Genomic DNA, 23470 nt, shown 5'->3' on the forward strand with positions numbered 1-23470 from the left:
AATAAAGTACAAAAAAAACACAACACACAAGATAAAATAGTTCTTCTTCGGGGGTCTTCTCGCCGGACTCCTCCGCTATCTTCTTGTAGCTCTTTTACTAGTGGAGGAGCCCGGCTTTCTTCCTCGCCGCCGGCCTCTTCTTCCGACTTCGGGGGTCTTGTCCCCCTCTTCGGTTCTTCTGCCGGGCCACCGCGCCTTCTTATAGCTCGTTTACAGGCGGTGGCCCGGTCTTCTGTCGCCGCCGCCGCCTTCCGTTCTTCTGTTCTTCTTCTTCAGATGTTGCCTCGCCGAGTCCTCCGCTCACAATGACGGGGACCGAGCACACAGCGACTTATATAGGGACAAGGGGCGGGGTCTTCGGTTGATGTCACATGGGTTGTTGTCACATGGTGACCCCGCCCCCTTACGATGTCACAGTCCCGGAGGATGCTGGGACTGTCGCCATGTGACATCAACCCATGTGACATCAACCGAAGACCCCGCCCCTTGTCCCTATATAAGTCGCAGCGTGCCCGGTCCCCGTCATTGTGAGCGGAGGACTCGGCGAGGCAACATCTGAAGAGGAAGAACGGAAGAACGGAAGGCGGCGGCGACAGAAGACCGGGCCACCGCCTGTAAAAGAGCTATAAGAAGGCGCGGTGGCTCGGCAGAATAACCGAAGAGGGGGACAAGACCCCCGAAGTCGGAAGAAGGGGCCGGCGGCGAGGAAGAAAGCCGGGCTCCTCCGCTAGTAAAAGAGCTACAAGAAGATAGCGGAGGAGTCCGGCGAGAAGACCCCCAAAGACGGAAGTCCCCCGGAGCTGTGCAATAAACTATTTTATCTTGTGTTTTTTTTGTACTTTATTTTACAGGTGAATGGGTAGGGGTACATTGTACCCCATACTCATTCACATAGGGTGGGGGGCCGGTATCCGGGGGCCCCCTTATTAAAGGGGGCTCCCGGATTCCGATAAGCCCCCCGCCCACAGACCCCGACAACCAACGGCCAGGGTTGTCGGGAAGAGGCCCTTGTCCTCATCAACATGGGGACAAGGTGCTTTGGGGTGGGGGGGGGCGCGCGCCCCCCCTTCCCCAAGCCACTGCCCATGTTGAGGGCACGCGGCCTGGTACAGCTCAGGAGGGGGGGCGCTCGCTCGTCCCCCCCTTTCCTGGCCGGCCGGGTAGCGTGCTCGGACAAGGGTCTGATGTGGACCTGGGGGGACCCCCACGCCAATTTTTTTCGGCGTTGGGGTTCCCCTTTAAGTCCATACCAGGCGGCGGGCCCCGCCTACCTGGAGACCCGCTCGAAATGAGTGGACTTTTCTCTGGGCGGGAAAAGTCCGTTCATTTCAAAAGTACGGCGGACTTGCATACACACGGCCGGATTGTCCGCCGAAATGCGAGTCCGGCGGGAAGATTGGAGTGTAAAACTACTTTCTAAGTCCGCCGTACTTTCAGGTCAAAAAAGTATGCCAGGGGCTACACACGGGGGGATTGTCCGGCGGACTTGAGTTTGCCGGACTTTTCCACCCGCTTGTTTGATCGTGTGTACGCGGCATTAGTGTTCCAGGACCTGGGTCAAAGGTGGGGGATGCTGGATGTTGACCTCCCCAGGTGTGACAACAAAGGTTTGTCTCCGGCTGCAGTGCAGTGTTCTGATGTAGATTCCAGTTACCTGAGATTTGATTTTTCACAGGTTTTTTTTGTATTAGACACTAGTATATTTATTAATTTTTTTAGATCACTATTAAGGGTGTTTTAGAGTGGTGGGGGCTTCAAGACTTTCTTGTGGTCAGCGTGGTCTGACCCTAGTAATAAGGTCATCTCCTACGTTTAATTTATTCACTATAGGTTAGCGCATTTCAACTTTCTCTTCTTAGTGGGGTGTTCTGTTGGCTCATTGGTGTCGGTATACTCTGATCTAAGCCTCCTCAGAAAATCCTTCCCAGTCCATTTCACGGGATCTAGATGGACATCCTGGTGATGTTCCTTTTCTTGGATTGGCCCAGGTGGATGTAGCACTGAAGTCTGATCAGACTCTTTGCAGATGCTCTGTGAGCTCTCTAAGATCATTTAGATCAGGGATATGCATTTAGAGGACCTCCAGCTGTTGCAAAACTACAAGTCCCATCATGCATCTGCCTCTGGGTGTCATGCTTGTGGCTGTCGGAGTCTTGCTATGCCTCATGGGACTTGTAGTTATGCAACAGCTGGAGGTCCACTAATTGCATATCCCTTGTCTAGATCCCTGGTCTGTTCCAAGTATCAGTTTACCAGGTCTTGCCATCTCTGAATTGTTAATACCTATGATGCTAAAAGCTAGAAAGTGTACTTCTCTCAAGGTCTACCATCGCACATAGGCATAATTCACTGGTGCAAGGAAAGAGATTTTCATCCCAGTAAAATTTTACAGTCGCACATATAATTGCTTTTCTGAAAATGGAGCTGAATCCGCTTTTGGACCTGAGCACTATCAAGAGGCAGATCTACCCATTTTTTTTCTGGAGATTATTAGCTTCCCATGCTTTTAGACTCTTGTGCAGGGTGTCTCCCATGTGGCTCTCGCTGTGCACCCCTCCTTGACTCCGTGACATTTGAAATTTGTTTTTCTTTGAAAACTGCCCTATGAACCTATTGGGAATATTTCCTCATCCACTTTTACCCACAAGGTTGTGTTCCTTGTTGTCATCCTTTTTGTGAGAAGCATGTCTAAACTGGCAGCTTTGACCTGTAAGAACCCTTTCTGGTCTTACACAGGGACTAGGTGGGGGTGAGCCCTAGAGTCTCCTTTCTTCCTAAGGTGGTTTCAGCCTTTCACCTCAACCAGGAAATCACTCTCTTCTCTCCTTTCCTTTCCTCTCCTCTTCCATTCCACATATATTTCAATGTGTTTAGCAGCTGCTCTTGAGATATTAAGAATTTTGCTCTAATCTTCCTGCTTTATTTATATTTTATATAGAGAAAATGAACACAAGGGATTTACTAAAACTAGAGAGTGCAAAATCTGATGCATCTCTGCATAGAAACCAATCAGCTTCCTAGTTTTATTGTCAAAGCTTAATTGAATAAGTTGAGGTTAGAAGCTGATTGGCTACCATGCTCTGCTGTACCAGATCTTGTGCGCTCCAGTTTTTAGTAAATCTCCGCCATAGATTGCATGCTTAGTGCCCTTATGTAGAACAGAAAACAATAAGCCTGTGTAGAAATAAAAGTCTAAACTAAAAATAATTCCCATGTGCTGTGGTGCAATTCTTGCTAAGATGGATATATGATCTACTAATAATTTTCTATACTTGTGTGAGCCTTTGCAAGGTAGTATAATTGTCTCTTTTTGTATCTGCAGCAATTATTTTGCCATGGATACTGCATCAGCTGTTGCCATTGCTGTGATGACATTTGGTACAATGTATCCAATGAGTGTTTACAGTGGTAAAGTTCTACTCCAGGTAAGTAATTTGGGTTATATTGGTATCAAGTCCAGAAACCGTTGAAACTAAAATTAGCTAAACAAATTGTTACTGATACTCTTGCATTGCCCTTTCCCACACCAAAACTCCTGTCTGGAGTTAATATTTTGACCCTTACACAGTACACCAACTTTACTTCAGAGTTTAAGAATAATAGTGCACATCCTACAAGTTTAGAAAGCATATTATAGCATTTCCATATCAATGGTAGGATGCCAGAGAAATACAAGCAGGCTGAGGGTGTGGCTCGCAAGATTGTGGCTGGACACAGCATGGCAGCAAACAGGGACAGGGTAAATGAAGCGGTAGTGCAATTAAATGGCTTCAACCAGTATACTGAGCCTCATACACCTGGCTTTTGCTCTGTTTCTGTCCCTTCTGCCAGGCATACTGATGGAGCTGAAGTATATCTACCTGCTGAGGGGCCAACAGCTGTGATAGATCCTAGAGACTCCATTAAAGACCTGCTACTGCCCAACGCGATCTGTACCCCTGCTGCCTAGAGTGATATGTAGAACCCGCCTTAAAAGATGTGTACTTTGCTGTTCAGCTCTGCAGTAGATCCCTAGTTAGTCTGTCATCACAAGTATGTGCAATGAGGTTTGGTATTTCTTTTCTTTTACCGTGAGTTACAGAAGTAGTACAAGTATGTTATTCTGATTACTTACAGAAGATCAGGGAGTGCACCACTGCTGTTGAAAGTAGAGTCGGTGATATTGAGGATGCCATTCCTGCAGTAAAAATTATTCTAATGCAGCTTTTCTCCCTCCTAAAACCTGCAAATGCAACTGGTTTTATGAAAATAGCTCTTGGACACTATGGGCAGAGAAATATTGCAGCTCTTTTTAAACCCCTCTTACTGGCAGTTCTTCGGATCCTATCCTGATATTTCTGTTTATATAGTTAAAAATCATACTGCTCAAGATCTTAACCACTTAAGCCGCGGACCATTTGGCGGGCCAAAGACCAGAATATTTTTCATTCATTGACGGACACAGCACCATAATCTTGACCTTAGGGTTATATCGCCACCTTTAGGAGAGGACTAGGCAGAACATAGAAAAAACAAGCACAGTACCACCCAGGTGTGGTCCTACTGGCAGAAACCCTCACTCTGCTCCCAGCAGCTCAGTCTAGTCTAGGAAAAGGACCTGGCTCCCTGTGGGGACCAGTGATTCTTTGAAAATTTTTGCTTTTTTCTTCCTGTGATCTGCAATCAAAAACCGGGCTGGGTGACAGGCTGGATAATCTAGATCCTGGTAGTCTCCCTAGCTTGGCCATCAAGCGTGCGCAGACCTTAGCCCCACGCTTGGTCAGCCCCAACAGGCCCCATTCTGGTCCGGGGTGGCCGACGAGCTTTATGCTCCAGGGTACACATATGATCAGACTACTGCTGTCAGAGTCACAGTGTTGCCATGGCTGACAGCCACTCCGTACTATGTGGGAGATGGGTCAGTCCTTGGAGTGCGTCCAGCAGTCCCTGCAGGATGGGCAAGTATGGCTCCACTTGTTTAGGCAGGTTGGAGCAGCTGGGCACTCCCTGGGGGGGTCGATCAGGGGGGTTTCTCTCTCCCTGCCTCTTTCCCTCCTCCCCTTCCGAGGGGTGCTGCGTGGCTGGGTTTAGGGGGTGTGTGGCAATTACCTGGCCCGGGGATCCTCTGGTTGGTCTCCGCGTGCCTGGCAGGGGGCCATCTTTTTCCCCTTATTTGACCACCATGCAGGGGGAATAGTCGCCGTGGAGCCACGGCCATTTTCTTGGAGCACGGCGGCCATTTTCCCTGCGCTTTTAGGCACTTTTGTCCGAGGCGGACATTTTCTTATGGTCACGGGGGACGTTTTCTGTTAGTTCTCTAGTGCTGGGTGGCTGTTTAAGCCAGGAACAGCACAAAACTCACACAGAACACCTCGTGGTTTGGATGCTGCAGAGAGAGGAGAACGGCACAGCACAACGCCTTGGTCAGGGTGGTGAATTTTGCAATGGGCCCCTCAGACTGTGGCAGCTAAAAGAGTAGGCATTTTTTGTCTCTTGCCTTAGGTTCCGGGTAGCGACAGGCGAGAGTGAGTCGGGCATGGCCTGTGGAGTCCCGGAGAAGGAAGGGGTCCGTCCGGTCTTGGATCTCAAAGCCCTCAATTGTTTTGTAAAGGTTCGGAGGTTCAGGATGGAATCAGTTTGTTCCATGGTTGCTGCACTTCATCAAAGGGATTTCCTGGTGTCCTTGGAAATCGAAGACGCATATTTGCATGTCAACATATGTGTCAGGCACCAGAGGTTCCTGCAATTTGCGGTCGGGGAAGCTCACTACCAAATTGTAGCTCTTCCCTTTGGCTTAGCGACGGCACCAAGGGTCTTCACCAAGGTGCTGGCTCCGATTCTGGCATTAAGACAACTAGGAATCGCGATCATGGGGTACCTGGACGATCTCCTCCTGAGAGCAGCCTTGGCCTCAGAACTGAGGGAGGATGTGGCGATCACCATGCAGACTCTTCAGGAGTTTGGCTGGGTGTTGAATCTTCAGAAGTCGGTGTTGCTGCCAATCGCTGCATTTTTGCATGCAAATTTTGGGCCTCAGGGTAGCCACTTTCGAGGCAGTACCGTATGCTCAATTCTACACTTGAGTCTTGCAGAAAGAGATCCTGTCCAAATGGGACAAATATTGTCCAATCCGGGTAAGCCGTCTAGCCAGGGCTTTGCTTCTCTCGTGGCTGAGGCCCCTGGCTCTTCATTCCGGAAAATCGTTCCTTCCTCTCCATTGGACAGTGATCACGACGGACGCCAGCCTGACTGGCTGGGGGGGGGGGGGGGGGGGTTGGGCATCCAGTCAACCCAGGGTCGCTGAACGCAGGAGGAAACCCTGTCTGTCGATCAATGTTCTGGAACTGCAGGCGATCAGGCTGTGCCTCTCCACGTGGTCGCAGGCTGCAGGGTCGTCCGGTCAGGATTCAGTCAGACAACGCCACGGCGGTGGCTTATGTCAGTCATCAGGGAGGGACAAGGAGCTCATCAGCGGCGCTGGGGGTCTCCCACATCCTGCAGTGGGCAGAGAGGCATGTGCCGGCTTTATCAGCCGTGTACATTCCGGGCATAGAAAACTGGCAGGCGGACTACCTCAGTCGTCAGTTGCTGGACCAGGGGGACTATTCACTGCATTCGGAAGTGTTTTTGGCTCATTTGCCTAAGGTGGGGCATGCTAGATGTGGATCTCTTAGCCTCTCGGCTCAATCGGAAGGTACAGAGGTTTGTGGCCAGGTCAAAAGATTCCTGGGCGGATGCGTCAGACACGTTGGTGGCTCCATGGGGGCATTATCGACTCATTTATGTCTTTCCCCCTCTCAGGGTCCTCCCTCGTCCGCTGCGCAGAGTGGAGGTCGAGGGGATTCCGGTGATCCCGATTTCCCCAGATTGGCCTCGATGGCCTTTGTACGTCTACATAGTATGACTGGTGGCGGATGTTCCTTGACAGTTGATGTGGGCGCATCTTCGGATGCATGCTTCGGCCGCAAGGTTTTGCAGGCGACCGTCTGAGGTTGTGGCTCCTCTGATGAGTAGTTATTTTTTGTTGTTGTGGGTGGAGTTTAACTTCTTGCTGTGTTCCCACCCCTCATTTTTTGTCACTGCTTGGGGACGTCACTAAGGTCAAGATTATGGTGCTGTGTTCGTCAATGAACGAAAGAGAAAATTTAATTTTTTTTATACTTGCCATAAAATCGCTTTTTCTGAAGTTCATTGACGGACACAGCACCCACCCCTCCTATTTATGTTTGTACTTCTTTTTGACGAACTGAGCTGCTGGGAGCAGAGTGGGGGTTTATTGCCGGTAGGACAGCCCCCTGGGAGGTACTGTGCTTGTTTTTTATATGTTCTGCCTTGTCCCTCCTAAAGGTGGCGATATAACCCTAAGGTCAAGATTATGGTGGTGTGTCCACCAATGAACGAAAGAGAAAGGGATTTTTTTATGGTAAGTATAAAATATCCATTTTTTTTCCCTCAGTTTAGGGCGATACGTATTCTTCTACATATTTTTGGTAAAAAAAAAATTGCAATAAGCATTTATTGATTGGTTGGCGCAAAAGTTATAGCGTCTAAAAAATAGGGGATAGTTTTATGGCATTTTTTTTATACTAGTAATGGTGGCGATCAGCGTTTTTTATCGGGACTGCGTCATTATGGCGGACACATCGGACACTTTTGGCACGATTTTGGGACCATTCACATTAATGCAGCGATCAGTGCAATTAAAAATGCATTGATTACTGTGGTAATGAAGGGGTTAACCACTAGGTGGCGCTGTAGGGGTTAAGTGTGTCCTAGGGAGTGATTCTAACTGTGGGAGGCGCTGTGTGTGACATGATGCTGATCAATGCTCCCAATCACAAGGAGCTGTGATCAGTGTCATTAGGCAGAACGGGGAAATGCATGTTTACATTGGCATTTCCCCATTCTTCCTCCACGTAAAGCGATCGCCCGCGGACATCGAGTCCATGGGACCCGCGCTCACGGAGCTCTTAAAGGTCAACATACAGGTACGTTAATCTGCCTGTATGTGCCCTTCTGCTGCAGTATATCTGCGTGAGGTGGTGGGGAAGAGGTTAAGCATATCTCTTTCAATGGCTCAAGAGGTATGCTTTTCCCTGATTTCTCACAAGAGACCCAAAAGCACAAGTCTAAATTCTTAAATGTCAAAAAGACTTCAGAGTTTGCTTTTGCAGTACTCCATGTTGAAACTGTATGTAAGGAATTCCCCAGCCCCTGGAGGACTTCTCATATGACAAAACACGTCAAGTGGAGCTTGATGGTAATGTCATCATGCACACCTGCTCTGCTTATTTTTCTCTATAATAAATTGAATACTTGAAAAATACTACATTATGGAGTATTTCTGTTATTCTTGGAATGTTGTTTAATTGGATGGAGAGACCTTACATGGTGATTTATACTAAGGGATTCACGGTTATCCTCATGCGCATTGTTAGACCTTCTGGTATTGGGGCTCTAACCCTCTGGTAAGGAGCAATAGTGTGTATTGGTGGTGAATCACTGTTGGGATCATATTGGAGTAGAGCACTGAGTTTTTCATCAGCTTTTTAATGAACATGTTTTAGTCCCTATTTGATACACGTCAGCATCTATGTTTTTATGAGTTATTTGTGTTGGATATTTTTCAGTCACTTCTTTGTGTTTTTTATGTCTATTTGTCACTGTATACGTATATTATTAGTTACTCATTGAATTTTTTATTTATACATAATGGATTTGCAATTGTGTTCACCTTAAAGCAACCTTTTTGGCTCCAGTGACTGGTAGGACCGGGGGGGGGGGGGGGGGCTGGGATGTAAAAGGGGGGGACTGCACTGTTATCAGTCCGTGTGCCCATTCTGATTTAGCACCTTCACAACCATTTTATAACTAAACACTTTGAGTATTTCCCTCAACAAATTAAAAGCTGGTAGGATGAGAGACTTGGAGACATTTCAAAGGATAAGTTGATTGCAAGAGAATCTGGCAGGCTGGTTGGTACATTCAGCCTACCCATTAACGGTTCAAGTTTAGCTGGTTCCTGCTGAACTGGCCAAGCTTCAAACCATGTATGTCTCTGCTAACTGTAACAAATATGGCAGGGATCCAGGAGATATACTCCATCATCTTATTGGAATGGTGTAATTGTAACCTTGAATGCAGTTTTTGTGTCATTACAACACAAGCATATTATGTGCATACTGGTGATGCTTTTAACACAGTGCTGTTAAATGCAAAAAAAAACTGAAAGCCAGAAAATTTGTAGCTCTGTCTCCTACTGTAGGAGAATGGCTTGGAGAGATACATTCCATGTTGACCCTGAAGAAACTGAGATATAGCAAAAAAGGATGCCCATTAAAATTCCAGGCTCTATACAGTACCTTGCAAAAGTATTCACCCCCTTGGCATTTTTACAAATTTTGTTACATTACAGCCTTTTGTCCAATGTTTTTTTTTATTGGAATTATATGTGATGGGTCAGAACACAATACTCTAAATTGGTGAAGTAAAAGTAGAAAAATATATTCATAAAACTATTTTTCAGAAACAAAAAATGAAACTGATAATTGTCGTGTGTATGTATTCACCCCCTTTGTTTATATAGCCCATCAAAAGCTGTGGTGCAACCAATTACCATCAGAAGTCACATAATTAGTGAAATAATTTCCACCTGTTTGCAATCTAAGTGTCACATGATCTGTCATTACATATATACACTTTTTTGAAAGGCCCCAGAGGCTGCAACACCTAAGCAAGAGGCACCACGAACAAAAACTGCCAAGAGGACCAAGGTACTCTCCAAACAAGTAAGGGACAATGTTGTTAAGTACAAGTCAGGGTTAGGTTATAAAAAAATATCCAAATCTTTGATGATCCCTAGGAGCACCATCAAATCTATCATAACCAAATAGAACATGTCACAACAGCAAACCTGCCAAGAGACAGCCGCGCATCAAAACTCACGGACTGGGCAAGGAGGGAATTAATCTGAGAGTTGGCACAGAGACCTAAGGTAACCCTGGAGGAGCTGCAGAGTTCCACGGCAGAGACTGGAGTATCTATACATAGGACGACAATACGCCGTAGGCTCCATAGTGTTGGGCTTTGTGGCAGAGTGGCCAGAAGAGCGCCATTACTTTCAGCAAAAAACAAAATGGCACCTTTTAGGTTTGCAAAAAGGCATGTGGGAAACTCCCAAAATATATGGAGGGAGGTGCTCTGGTCTGATGAGACTAAAATTTAACTTTTTGGCCATCAGAAAAAACTCTGTTTGACGCAAACCCAACACATCACATCACCCAAAGAACACAATCACCACAGTGAAACATAGTGGTTGCAGCATCATGCTGTGGGGATGTTTTTCAGCAGTCAGGACTGGGAAAATGGTCAGAGTTGAGGGAAAGATAGATGATGCTAAATACAGGGATATTCTTGAGCAAAACTTGTACAACTCTGTGTGATTTGAGGCTAGGACGGAGGTTCACCTTCCAGCAGGACAATGACCCCAAACACACTACTAAAGCAACAGTTGAGTGGTTTAAGGGGAAACATGTAAATGTGTTGGAGGGGCCTAGTCAAAGCCCAGACCTCAATCCAATAGAAAATCTGTGGCCAGACTTAAAGATTATAAATATAAAATGGTCCTGCGCAACCCAAATGTTAATGAAAAGTGCTACGTGCTTAAAAAAAATTAATAGAAATAAATAGAAAACAGGCACAAAAAACAGTCCATAAAGATCCCAAAATATTGGTTCAATGGCGTCAGATGTGTTCAGAAAATGGTGCAAAGAAAACGACAGGCAAAGGTACTCCTATAAGCACGGGAAACTCTGCTCCCAGAACTCTCACCTCAGAACTTTTAAAAACAGGCACATCAAGTATACCAAACAGCTTCCGTTTTGTTCTTAGCCACCAGAGGATCTTCAATAATAGCTGACTGGAATGACATGTATATCCATGCTAGGCCACCAGAGGGCCAATCATCCCTGTATTGGTAGATAATGTCTGCGGTGGCGATTTCTGCTGATAGGTGCCGCTCAAAGGAGAAACATAGGGAGAGAAGAAGGGCTCTAATAGTGTAGTATTTATTTAAAAACAAAGTTCAATCAATTACAGATAAAAATCAGACTCTCACATTTTAAAAGAATGAGACGGCGCATAAAGAAAAATGGTGTACTGGCGTCTTCCGCCAGTCTTACTTCACTTCCGGTATCGCGTCACGACCACTGCCTACGCGTTACGTCAATCACGTGACTTCTTCAGGGGATCCATTTTACCATTTTATATTTATAATTGTTATTTTGGTATTGTGTGTAATATCATCAGGTCCAGCTGCAATGCACTAGCATTTTATTGCATATTTACACGTATAATATCTGTTTGAAAATATTGGTTAAGTGCATTTTTTGCTTATTCACATATTTACGCACCGTTCTATAAGAGGAATATTGCCCCCTTTTTTTTTTTTTTTTTCTTTCATATACATTTTTTCAGCTTGAAATAGTAGCGCGAAGGCTTTTTTCACTTTCAGACTTAAAGATTGCTGTTCACAAACACAAACCATCCAGCTTCAAAAATCCCAGTGGTAAGATATGGCAAGCTCATAGAGCCTTATCCAAAGCAAATTGGAGCTATGATAGCTGCAAAAGGTGGCTCTACAAAGTATTGACTTTAGGGGGGGTGAATAGTTATGTACATTGACTTTTTCAGTTTTTTTTTTCCTGTTTGTTGTTTGTTTCACAATTAAAAATCAAAGTTGTGGGCATGTTCTGTAAATTAAATTATGCAAATTCTCAAACAATCCATGTTAATTCCAGGTTGTGAGGCAACAAAACATGAAAAATGCCAAGGGGGTGAATACTTTTGCAAGGCACTGTAAGCTTGTTGAATGGACAAAATGAATAGTGCCCTATAACCGGTTCAATCCCTGCCATCTACTAACATTTGAAGGTCTTTTTTTTTTTTTTTTTTTTACCTAAAAAGCTACCATGCTTCAGTGGTGGAAAATAAAAACATTATTACACCAGTCCCTTTTGATACATATTAAGTTCATTCAAAGTTACTTGAATACTGAGCTGAAATGTGTTAGAGCGCAGTGTTGAGAGCAAAATTATTTTTATAAAATACTGTTTTTTAATGTTTATTGTGGGGATGCATATGTGGTCCATTCTGTCATAGAAAAGGCAGGGACTTTTTATTAGTGCTCTTCTACACGACCATACATTAGGTTGTATAGCTGTACAGAGTAAAATACACCTGTTTAAACTACAGTGGGGAAAATAATTATTTGATCCCCTGTAGATTTTGTAAGTTTGCACACTTACAAAGAAATTAAGGGTCTATATTTTTTATCATAAGTGTATTTTGAATTCTAAAGACAGAATATCAACCAGAAATCCAGAAAAAACACATGATACAAATGTTATAAATGTAGTTGCAGTTCAGTGAGTAAAATAAGTATTTGATCCCCAAGCAAAACATGACTTACTACTTGGTAGAGAAAACCATGTTGGCACGCACAGAGGTAAGATGTTTTTTTGTAGTTGGTGACCAGGTTTGCACACATCTCGAGGGATTTTGGTCCACTCTTCTTTACAGATCTTCTCTAAAACCTTAAGGTTTATTGGCTGTTGCTTGACAACTCAAGGTTTCTGCTCCCTCCCATACGTTTTCTATATGATTAAAGTCTGGAGCCTGGCTAGGCCACTCCATGACCTTAATGTTGTTTTTTTTTTAAACACTACTTTGTTGCCTTATTGGTATGTTTTGGGTCATTGTCATGCTGAGAGACCCATCCATGACTCATCTTCAGTGTTCTGGATGAGGGAAGAAGGTTTTCAGCCAAGATTTTACAATATATGGCCCCATCCATTAGCCCCTCAATGCAGCAAAGTTGGTCTGTACCTTTAGCAGAGAAGCAGCCCCAATGTGGGAAAACTTTCAAAAAATTATTTTCCCTACTCTATATGTAAACCCTCACCTTGTAAAACAGCTCATTCAGTGTAAATTGAAACGAAAAGCAAAACATTTGTGTATAGATAGAAAAAAACCCCATTATAAACATCTTTTTTTTTTTTTTTTTTGTAATTCATAAGAACTGAGAGACAGTTTAGTGATAACCATTTTTTTTTACTTTTTTTATTTTTTTTTGAGGCCCCTTTCACATGGGGTGGATCCGCTTAGCGGAGTCCGCCAGCTCAGCAGGAGATCGCTCCGCTGAGCCGGCGGATGACAGGTCTGTTTCTGCTCACTGAGCAGGGTGGGACCTCTCAGAGCCCCAGTGATTCCTATGGGGAGATTGGACGAAAGCGGACAGCATGTCTGTTTTCATCAGATCTCATCCGATCCGCCAGACGGATGTCTGAACGTATCAACATCTCTGCTGACATCCTGGCCAAAGTAGTCCAGTAGGTGGCCCGCTCGGATCCACCTGAAAAATGGACAGGCAGATTGGAGCGGGCTTATCGTGTGAAAGGGGTCTTAAAGAAAAAGTCCCATGAGCACTTAAAAAATGTAATGCTGGTCTATTGATTCATTTAGAAATACCTATTTTTGCTTCTCTATGCAAACAATGAATGATAGTGCAGAACATTTCTTCTTTTATTCATTCCCTCTGATCAGCTCCTCCCTAGTCTGAAACCCAATTTGTAGTCATATTGCTGAGCTCAGGCAAAGCTCAAGCGCATCATATGTTGCTGACATTCTTCTGCATATGTACCTCAATGGGAAATGGGGGCGAGTGCTTTGCTATTGTAGCATGCCTGTGTTTTTTTTTTCTCCAAAAACAAAGACCTAGCTCGGCATTGCTATGCAAATATGTTGTGCCACATCCTATATAAACGAAAAAACAACAAAGAAACCCCCCTATTGGTTGGACTTTAAAGGCACGTACGATAATCAAAGTAAAAAGGTTTTTATTGTAACAATCTGTAAAAAGTATAACGGCACAAGAAAAGGGGGTATGTATCACAAAGCAATTAAAACACATGCAACAATGTCCATTATGTGATATAAATAATGGATACACGTATCACCAGAGTACGATGGATCAAGGTACTTAAAACCCTATGCGTTTTGGAGATATTCTGGTCTCCTTCATCAGGGGTAGGTATATGACGTGAGATGTGATTTCTAGCAGGGAGTATAAAATGACAGTAAATTAGAATATACAAGCAACAGATGGGGAATGGAGGAACATCGGAACGTTATTATACTCACATATCCGCAGTACAACAATAAAAACTTTTTTACATTGATTATCGTACGTGCCTTTTAAAGTCCAACCAATAGGGGGGTTTCTTCCTTGTTTTGGTGGGGGGGGGGGTTTTCTCCAGGCAATTGCACTCACTTCTTGTCCCTTTGCATTTGGCGTGGTAGCGCTAGTGAATGCAACCAGAGACCAGTGCTGTCAATCAGTGCAAATTCATTTTGTCTCCTACAAAGCAGCATTGTCGGACAGTGGGAAGGGGGAGAAGGAGGTCTTACTGTTGACCACGCTAGATTAGACATATTGTTGCATGCAATTGTGCCCTTGGGGGCAGGATAAAGAAAATATGTGTATGGTAAAGCTTCTTCCTCATCTTCCTTATCTGTAATAACAGCAGACATAGATATGGGTTAGTCCCTGCAACAATAAAAAAAAAAATGCATGCTGGCATATGTAGTTGCATAGATAGCTTTAACATGCAAGGTTCTTGCTATCCCAAAAGACCTTTTCAAGACTCGTATTTCTCCTGCTGTTGTTCCAGTCAACTACACGCCCAGTTCCAGCCCAGCCATGCCCTCTCCCTTTCTATTTAAACTGGGCTCATTCCCTCAGGCAATGCCTGACCAACAGCTAGTGTTCTAGTGCCAGGTCCCCCAGCGTTTCCTAGTGTCTTCCACCTTTGTACAATGCAGCACCTGGATTCTCCCCCATCAGTTCCAACAGATGTCCTAGACTCCTCATGTACCCCAACTGTATCTTGTGTACCTGCATTCTCTAGGACCTCTGTACATCTCCTTGTTCCTTGAACGTACTGTTACCCCTGTGTTCCTATAAGCCCAGCATCCTACTGATGTAATATAGCCAGTACTCTTTTCTCCTCATGTTCCCAGCACCCTTGTGCTTGTAAGTGTTTTTTTTTTACTAGTGCTCCTGCCTACTCTTAAGGCTAGGACCACTATACTTCTGAGACCTTCCTATGAGTCCAGTATTTCATGCATTCCCAGATACTCACTCATATTTTGTGCTTACCTGGTACCCGTAGCTTACACACTACTAAGTTTTTATTTCGTTCAACACAGCAGGCTGACCGAAAAAAAAATAAGAGCAGCTCGGGAAAAGCCACTGTACTAATTATCCGATGTAGTACAGTGATCTCCCTGCTGAGCTATCATGTTCTGACAGGGGGATGTAGCCATAGACTGAGTATAGCCTCAAATACAAAATATATGTAATACATATAACAGTACCATCATCCCAATTGATAATTGTCAAGAATTGGGAATTCTTAAACCTCATACACACGGTAGGACTTTGTACAAACTTTTCCGTGGACTTTTGTACAAAGGGCGTGGTCCACAAGTTTGTATTGCATACACACGATCTGACTTTGACAACAAACACGAACGTAGTGACGTCACAACGTACTGACGACACTTCAAAAGAGGACGTTCAATGACTCCAGCCCCACCTTTGGTCAACTTCTGTATTGTAGTCTGATCTTTTGCATTGGTTCTGAGCATGCGTGTTTGTACCTTGTACAAAAGTCCAATGCTTTTGCGTACACATGATCGGACTTTGCTCCATCGGACTTATGTTGTCAAAAAGTTTGTCCGTTCTGACAGCCAACAAAAGTCAGATGAAAACAGAAAAAGTTTGTCCAATGGAGCGTACACACATGCTGAGCGGATGCCAATCAGCAGACCTTTTTTGGTTTCTTTCGGACTGGCTGCCGAACACACAGCCCGACTGTCGCTCGATATTTGGCTCGTGTGTATGGCCTTTTACCAACTATGCATTTTAATGTATGCTGTAGCCCATATTTGGCAATGCTATACATAATTCGCACTGCAGCGATGCACTTGTGAGAAGGGAAAAAAAGTCCTGCAAGCAACATCTTTGGGGCGGTGTAGGAGCACTGTATACAGCCCTTCTACACCGCTCCTGCCCATTGAAATGACCTGTAAAACACTACGGAAGCCTTGCAACATGGGCGGTTTTAACCCTTTATTTGGCCGCTAGCGGGGGACAAAAAGTGCCACTTAAACAGTGTTAAAGCGCCGCTAAAGAGAGCAGCACTTTACCACTAACAGAACTGCCGCCGCAGTATGAAAGCAGTTTAATGGTTGCAGATGCCCTGTCAAGTTTTCTTGTATTTTTCTGTATTCTCCAATAAAGTAGTCAGAGGTACAGTAGCTATATAAGTCCACGTCCGGAGAAAATGAAGATTGTTGATCCTCCTTGTCATGGTCTATGAAACTCACAGCTAATTTTATTCTGACCTCCTGATTATCTGTACAAAATATGTTTCGTATAGCAACAACTGTAAAATTAGGATTTTTTTTCCCAGGGAGTTTCACACACAAGAATATAATGCTTAAAGCGACCCTGTTGGGTAAAAAATAATCTGCACAAAGGTGCCCCTTGAAAAGAAGAATGTAAACTTTCCACTGACCTTAAACTGGCCATACTCCATGCAGTCTGATACAATCTGATTGTACAATCTCTATACAATAATCTTTAGCTCAGCCAAAACTGTAATATGAGGACACGCCTAAACAATCCATTCAATCTGTATCAAACTAGGCAGGTCCTTGCACTACATAGTTGATGATAGATCTAAAGGAGCGTATATAACCACTTAAGGACCGCCGTATTGCCAATGTACGTCATTACAATGGCACCGGCAGGCACAAGCACGTACATGTACGTGCCTGCCTTCCAGCGGGTGGGTGGTCCAATCGGACCCCCTCCCGCTGGATACGGCGGTCCGGTTCGCTTCAGGAGCGATCCGAGATGAGGGGATGGCCGTTGGTTTCTGGCCATTCCCTCTCGATTGCTCCTGGCGAATGAGAAGCTTCCTCCCACTGTGTATTGTATACACAGGCAGGGAGGAAGTGATGTCATTCTCCTCGGGGCAGTCTTTTTGACCGGACTACGAGGAGAAGACAAAGTAAGTGTGCACCAACACTACACTGACATGTAGGCACACAAACCCCCCCCCCTCCCCCCCCCAGTCACAGTGTCACTGATTGCAGTGATCATTTATTTACTGATCACTGCATTCAGTGTCAGTTGTAACAGTAAAAACTGTCAGGGCAGTTAGTGTTAGGTCCAGGGTGGCCCCCTACCACCCCCAAATAAAGGTTTAACCCCCTGATTGCCCCTAGAGTTAACCCTTTCACCCCCTTTTGCCAGTGTCACTAAGCGATCATTTTTCTGATCGCTGCATTAGTGTCGCTAGGTAGCTAGTTATTTTTTTAGGTTCACCACCAGGTTTTTATATCACTAGGTACCCCGATATACTACCCAATAATGGTTTTTTTTCAAATATATAATTTTATTGATTTCCAGAGGGGTCGAAGCTCCTCAGTACATATAATAAAACACATACACAGGGCAAGGATTACAATAGAGGCAGTACAAAAACCAGGTCATGAGACAGGAGATAACAAATAGTATTCCGTTGTACTTGCAACCAAAAGAAAGAAGGAGAATATTTATTAATAGCCCTTGTCAACGCTCAGTTGGAAAGCACCGGAGCACAAGTCGACCCCTACGTCCTCCCCCCTGTAAATAAGGGGGGGGGGACCTCCCGAGCTACTAAATAGGGGAGCTCGGGACCAAAAGGTAACAACAGCTAAAGACATAGGGGGGTCAGAAAAGGAAAGGGAGAAAGAGAAAAGAAAAAAAAAAGGGGGGGGGGGAGAGAAAGGCAGAGATCAGGCGTAGAAAAGATTAAAAGGGTAAGAACTAGCATTGACACGACGGTGGCCCCAGCCCACCTCTCACTCGAGATGGTGGAGAAGGATCAGGACGACAATAGACGCTGACCTTCGGCCGAAAATATAAACATGCACCAGATGTCCCAGGTCTTTTTAAAGACTTCTTTTTTGTGTTGTGCTGTGAGAATCACGTCCTCCAGCCTCCGCACGTCCTCCACCTTCCTCAACCAATGTGCCACAGTTGGGGGAGAGTTTTGCTTCCAATACAGAGGGATGCACGCTTTGGCCGCATTGAGAAGATGGCAGACCAGGGATCTCTTATATTGCTTGACTGGTGTCGGGGAGTGGTGTAGTAAAAAGTAGGCCGCCTCATTCGGAACCTCATATGTCGTAAATTGCTGAGTGATGCGGCGTACCTCATCCCAAACCCCCTCAGTCTAGAGCATGTCCAAAAGACATGGAATATAGTACCCTCCTCTTCATTGCAGCGCCAGCACCGGTCTGAGGAGGAAGGGAAGCATTTACTCAGACGAGAGGGGGTTAAATACCAACGGTTGAGGACCTTAAAGTTAGTCTCCTGGATTTTGGTGCAGGATGAGGACTTAAGAGCCAAGGTGACAATGCGCTGTGCTTGCGCGGTTGAGAAAGTGCATTGAAGGTCTCGCTCCCATTTGGATAGACAGGCTAGGCGGAGCGGTTCCCGCGGTGTGGATAGCAAGGTGTAAGTCTGCGAAAGAATGTGGGTCAATGGTTCCGTACCGGAGCCTAAGAGCTCAAAAGGAGTTAAACGTTGCTCAAAGTCCCGCGGTCGTGGTAACGAATAAAGGAAATGGTGTAGCTGTAGGGCTTTCCAGAAGGGGAGTCGATATGTCCCTGCAGCTGCCGAAAGGTCTGTAATAGAGGGCCAGTGTCCATCGGCCAGAAATTTGGCCGCATGATCATGACCGGAGTCTCTAAGAGACATGTAGTTCGTCTGGTCGAGACCCGGTTCGAACTTCGGGTGACCTAGAATGGGAAGTAAAATGGATACAGATGACAGGAGGGACGTTTGAGCAATGGCCCGATGACTCTGCGTCAACGTCACCCCTATCAAGGGGTGTGTCTTCAATGTAGTCGGAAGGTCTTTGTAGCACCAGAGTGCTCCAGGCAGGGATATACGGGTTTGGGATTGTTCTATACAGATCCAGAGCTTGGAGGTCCTATTTCTGCGCCAGTCAAGAATCCGTCCGAGATGAGATGCTAGATAATAGCGACGAATGTCGGGGAGTGCCAAGCCTTCCCACTGTTTGGGAAGAGTCATTTGGGAATAACGCAGTCTGGGTTTCTTAGCAGCCCATACAAATTTGGTAAAGAGAGCCTGTACCTGTTTAAAGAAGGAGGGAGGAATATGTATGGGTAATGCTTGGATGAGATAGATAAATTTGGGTAAGACGGTTATTTTGAGAAGATTGCACCTCCCGAACCAGGAATGGAGACCCCCAGTCCATGATTCAAGGAGCAAACGGGTAGAGGTCAATAGGGGTGGGAAGTTAAGATCGAACGTCCGGGAAATGTCTGCAGGGATTTTCGTGCCCAGATACGCGAGGGCTGTGGTAGTCCATTTAAGCCTAAAACTGGCCTGGAGATCTGATAAGGTTCGGGTGGGGACTGCCAACCTCATGGCTTCCGATTTGGTAAAGTTGATTTTTAGATGAGAAAGCTTCCCAAACTCCTGAAGTAAATTCGGCAAAGATACGTGGGGGTTCGTTAGGGAGAATAACAGGTCATCTGCATATGCAGAGATTTTATAGTGGGAATTACCGATCTGAAGCCCCGAAACGTCCGGATTATTGCGAATGGTACAGAGAAACGGTTCCAGGGAGATAGCAAAAAGTAGCGGGGATAGAGGGCAACCCTGTCTCGTCCCATTCCTGATAGGAAAGGGGGTCGACAGGACCCCATTGGCTTTAACTTGAGCTGAGGGAACCGAGTAAATGCTGGTGATCCACTTCATCATTCTCTCACCTAGGCCTATATGTCTGAGAACAGAGAACATGTATTGCCAGTTAACCCTGTCAAATGCCTTCTCGGCATCAGTATTGACCAAAAGGCACGGGATTTTACGGGAGTTGGCAACCTGGAGCAAGTTCAAGACCTTGATAGTGTTGTCTCTTGCTTCTCTGTTTGGTATGAACCCCACCTGGTCCAGGTGCACGATGGATTGTAGATGGTGTGCTAATCTAGAGGCAATAATTTTAGAAAACAGTTTCAAATCCAGATTTAACAGGGAGATCGGTCTGTAACTGCTGCATTGGTGGGGATCTTTCCCCTCTTTAGGGATCAGCGATATGTGGGCTCTTAACGTGTCCCTGGGGAAGCCCGTGCCCGTACTTAAAGCATTAAAAGACACCAGGTGGGGTCCCAGAATTGGCAATAGGGTCTTATAATATTGGGCGGTGAAGCCGTCCGGGCCCGGTGCTTTATCCGCCTTCATTGCAGCCACAGCAGCCTGCAGTTCCTCAAGAGTGATCAGCGCTTCCAATACGGCCTGGGCCTCTGGGGATAGCGAGGGGAGTCGAGAGTCTGCAATATAACTGTCTATTTGTACTTGTGTGCAATTAGAACTAGGTAGATTATAAAGACCTGAGTAAAATTCACTGAAGGCCGTGGCAATCTGCTGCGGGGTGGAGGCCCGTTGGCCCTGCGCATCTATCACCTGGGGGATGTAGGATGCTGATTTAATCGCTTTGACCGACTTGGCCAACATCTTCCCGCATTTATCTCCCGTTTCGTATGACAGTCTACGTGTGAATTGCACCGCCGCTTTCGCCTTGTATTGGAGGGCTTCCGTTATTTGTGCGCGAAGCGATGTCAATTCTATTTCTAAAGGTTGAGTGGGGGAATGTTTATGGGAAGACTCCACAGAGACCAGCCGAGAGAGTAAATGAGCTAAGTGAGCATTTCTTTTTCTTTTTTTTTCAGAGTAGCTCCATGTTTGATTAAAACCCCTCGAATGACCGTTTTATGCGCTTCCCAGAGAATCCCGGGGTCGCCGTCTTGGGTGGCGTTTTCCTGGAAAAAAAGGTTAAGTTCTTTGGAGACATCTGCGAGGACCTCAGGAACTTGCAGAAGGCTTTCGTTCAACTGCCAAAATAGGGACCTGGGCGAAGGGTGGGCGCTAAGGGTGTAAACTAAAGAAATGGGAGCATGGTCGGACCACGTGATCTGACCCAGGGCGGTGGAATTGACTAAATGCAATTGATCGTGTGGGATCAAGAAGAGATCTATCCTGGAATAAACTTTATGGGGAGAGGAGTAAAAGGTATAATCCCTCTCTCCGGGGTGCTGAAGTCGCCAGATGTCTATTAGTTGAGTGTCATGTAGCGTCTGCGTTACCCGTTTCCTGCAACTTTGTGGTGCAGAGGACAACCCAGAGGACGTGTCGGACGCTGGGAACAGAGGCACATTGAGATCACCTCCTAGAATCAACTGGCCTGTTTTGATTTCCATCAATTTGGAAAGGGTGTGTCGAAGGAAGGTGTCTTGGTGGTTGTTAGGGGCATAAAGCGTGGCCAGCGTGAATTGCGTCTCCCCTATCTGTCCCACCAAGAAAAGGAAACGCCCCGCCGGGTCGCTCGTAACCATTTGGCACAGCCAAGGTAGCTTACTAGAGACCAAAATAAACCCTGGAGTAGTGTCTGTTTTGAAGTAGGGGGAGTTTATCTGATCTGAAGTGGGTCTCTTGAATAAAGGCTATGTCCGCGTCATTTTTCTTGAGGTCATGGAGGAGCATACGTCTCTTTTTCCGGGGTGTTCAAACCCTTAGCATTTAAGGAAACCACCTTGACGGAGGCCACCGCCATGTCCCAAGAATACGATAAGAGAGGACAGAAAGGAAACCGCAAGGAGGCGATGTAAGAGACAGACAAGGAGGGGACGGGAGGGCAAGGAAAGAGAGAAAGGGGGCGAAGAAAAGAAAGGAGAAGGGGGGAGGTCAGGGGGGAGTAAAGGGGGAGGGGACTTCCACCACTCCGGAGCTTCCGGAAGTGGCTGGGAGTAAACTAATAGGAAGGCCTAGCCTTCGGTAGTGTACAGCACCGAAGTACCGGGAGTACACAGTGGCCTATGCGGCCCTCACGTGACCTCCTTTGCGGCAGTGGTGCGCTCCCCCGGGACGACTGAGCGACTCTGCGAGCGGGGGATGTAGGCCAGCCAGTCGGGAACCTCGATGGGGTCCGTGGCCAGAAAAGCAAATAAAGCTGGAAGGGCCTCCGGAGATCGTAGCAGGAAGGATCGCTGGTTCCTGTGAAAGGTAACAGAGAGGGGGAAGCCCCAGCGATATGTAGCGTTACAGCGTCTGGCCAGGTCCAAGAGCGGCTTGAGGAGTGCTCGGCGATGCAGGGTCGGTCTGGAGACATCAGGAAGTATCTTCACCGCAGCACCGTCGAAATCCACTGCACCCAGATCAGAGGATTTTGGACCCAGGGTCCTATGTACCCGATCAACTTCTAGGCGTTCTGGCAGTTGGTCGCCCCCGATCCGCCGAAAAATCGCTGTGACTGTGGCCAGAAGGTCAGTAGCACCAGTAGCCTCCGGGATGCCGCGGAGCCGCAAATTATTTCTGCGGCTCCGGTCTTCAATTTCCTCCATGCGGAGCTGAAGGTCCACCGCTGCCATGGAGTGAGCACTGTGTCGGCTCTCCAGCGCGGAGACCCTGTGTTCCAAAGCGGCCACCGATTGTTCCCCTGACGTAAGGCGAGTGTCTAGAGAGCTGACCTCTTGACGGACAACCGCCATCTCCTGCCTGTGTGCCGCCTGTGAATTCGGGAGAGGGAGCGGGTTTTGGGATCCCTCTGGAGTAGCCGGCAAATCCTCCTGAGTCAGGGCCGGGGGATGAGAACCACGCGGCGCCACCATCTTGGATCCCGAGACACCCGGGCTCGAACGGCCAAAAGGTCTTTGTAGTTCCCCAACTGTGGGAGTGGTAGGGGTAAGAGTGGTCCGGTTTTTGTGCCTCTGACTTGTCCGCTTTTTAAACGAGTGCATCCTAAGCAAAGCCGTAGATAAGTACCAGGTTAGGAGGAAGGTGGCCGGGAGCTCAGAGCAAACACCTCTTCACTCGGCCATGTCCATACCACGCCCCCCAATAATGGTTTTAACCCCCTGATTGCCCCTAGTTAACCCTTTCACCCCCTTTTGCCAGTGTCACTAAGCGATCATTTTTCTGATCGCTGCATTAGTGTCGCTAGGTAGCTAGTTTTTTTTTTTTTAGGTTCACCGCCAGGTTTTTATAGCGCTAGGTACCCCGATATACTACCCAATAATGGTTTTAACCCCCTGATTGCCCCTAGTTAACCCTTTCACCCCCTTTTGACAGTGTCACTAAGCGATCATTTTTCTGATCGCTGCATTAGTGTCGCTAGGTAACTAGTTTTTTTTTTTTTAGGTTCACCGCCAGGTTTTTATAGCGCTAGGTACCCCAATATACTACCCAATAATGGTTTTAACCCCCTGATTGCCCCTAGTTAACCCTTTCACCCCCTTTTGCCAGTGTCACTAAGCGATCGTTTTTCTGATCGCTGCATTAGTATCACTAGTGCCG

General features: G+C 46.2%; 1 protein-coding gene across 1 annotated transcript in view; it reads left to right on the forward strand.

Moving 5' to 3' along the window:
- Nucleotides 1-23470, forward strand: part of SLC30A6 (solute carrier family 30 member 6) — a 126631-nt gene that overhangs the window by 64837 nt on the left and 38324 nt on the right. The window contains exon 11 of the mRNA XM_077486483.1: nt 3323-3425. Coding sequence (XP_077342609.1) covers nt 3323-3425 — 103 coding nt within the window. The remainder of the gene's footprint in view (nt 1-3322; nt 3426-23470) is intronic.

The sequence above is a fragment of the Lithobates pipiens genome, unplaced genomic scaffold (genome assembly GCF_037356315.1).
Source record: "Lithobates pipiens isolate NorthernLeopardFrog02 unplaced genomic scaffold, aLitPip1_a1.2 Scaffold_18, whole genome shotgun sequence".
NCBI lineage: Eukaryota > Metazoa > Chordata > Amphibia > Anura > Ranidae > Lithobates > Lithobates pipiens.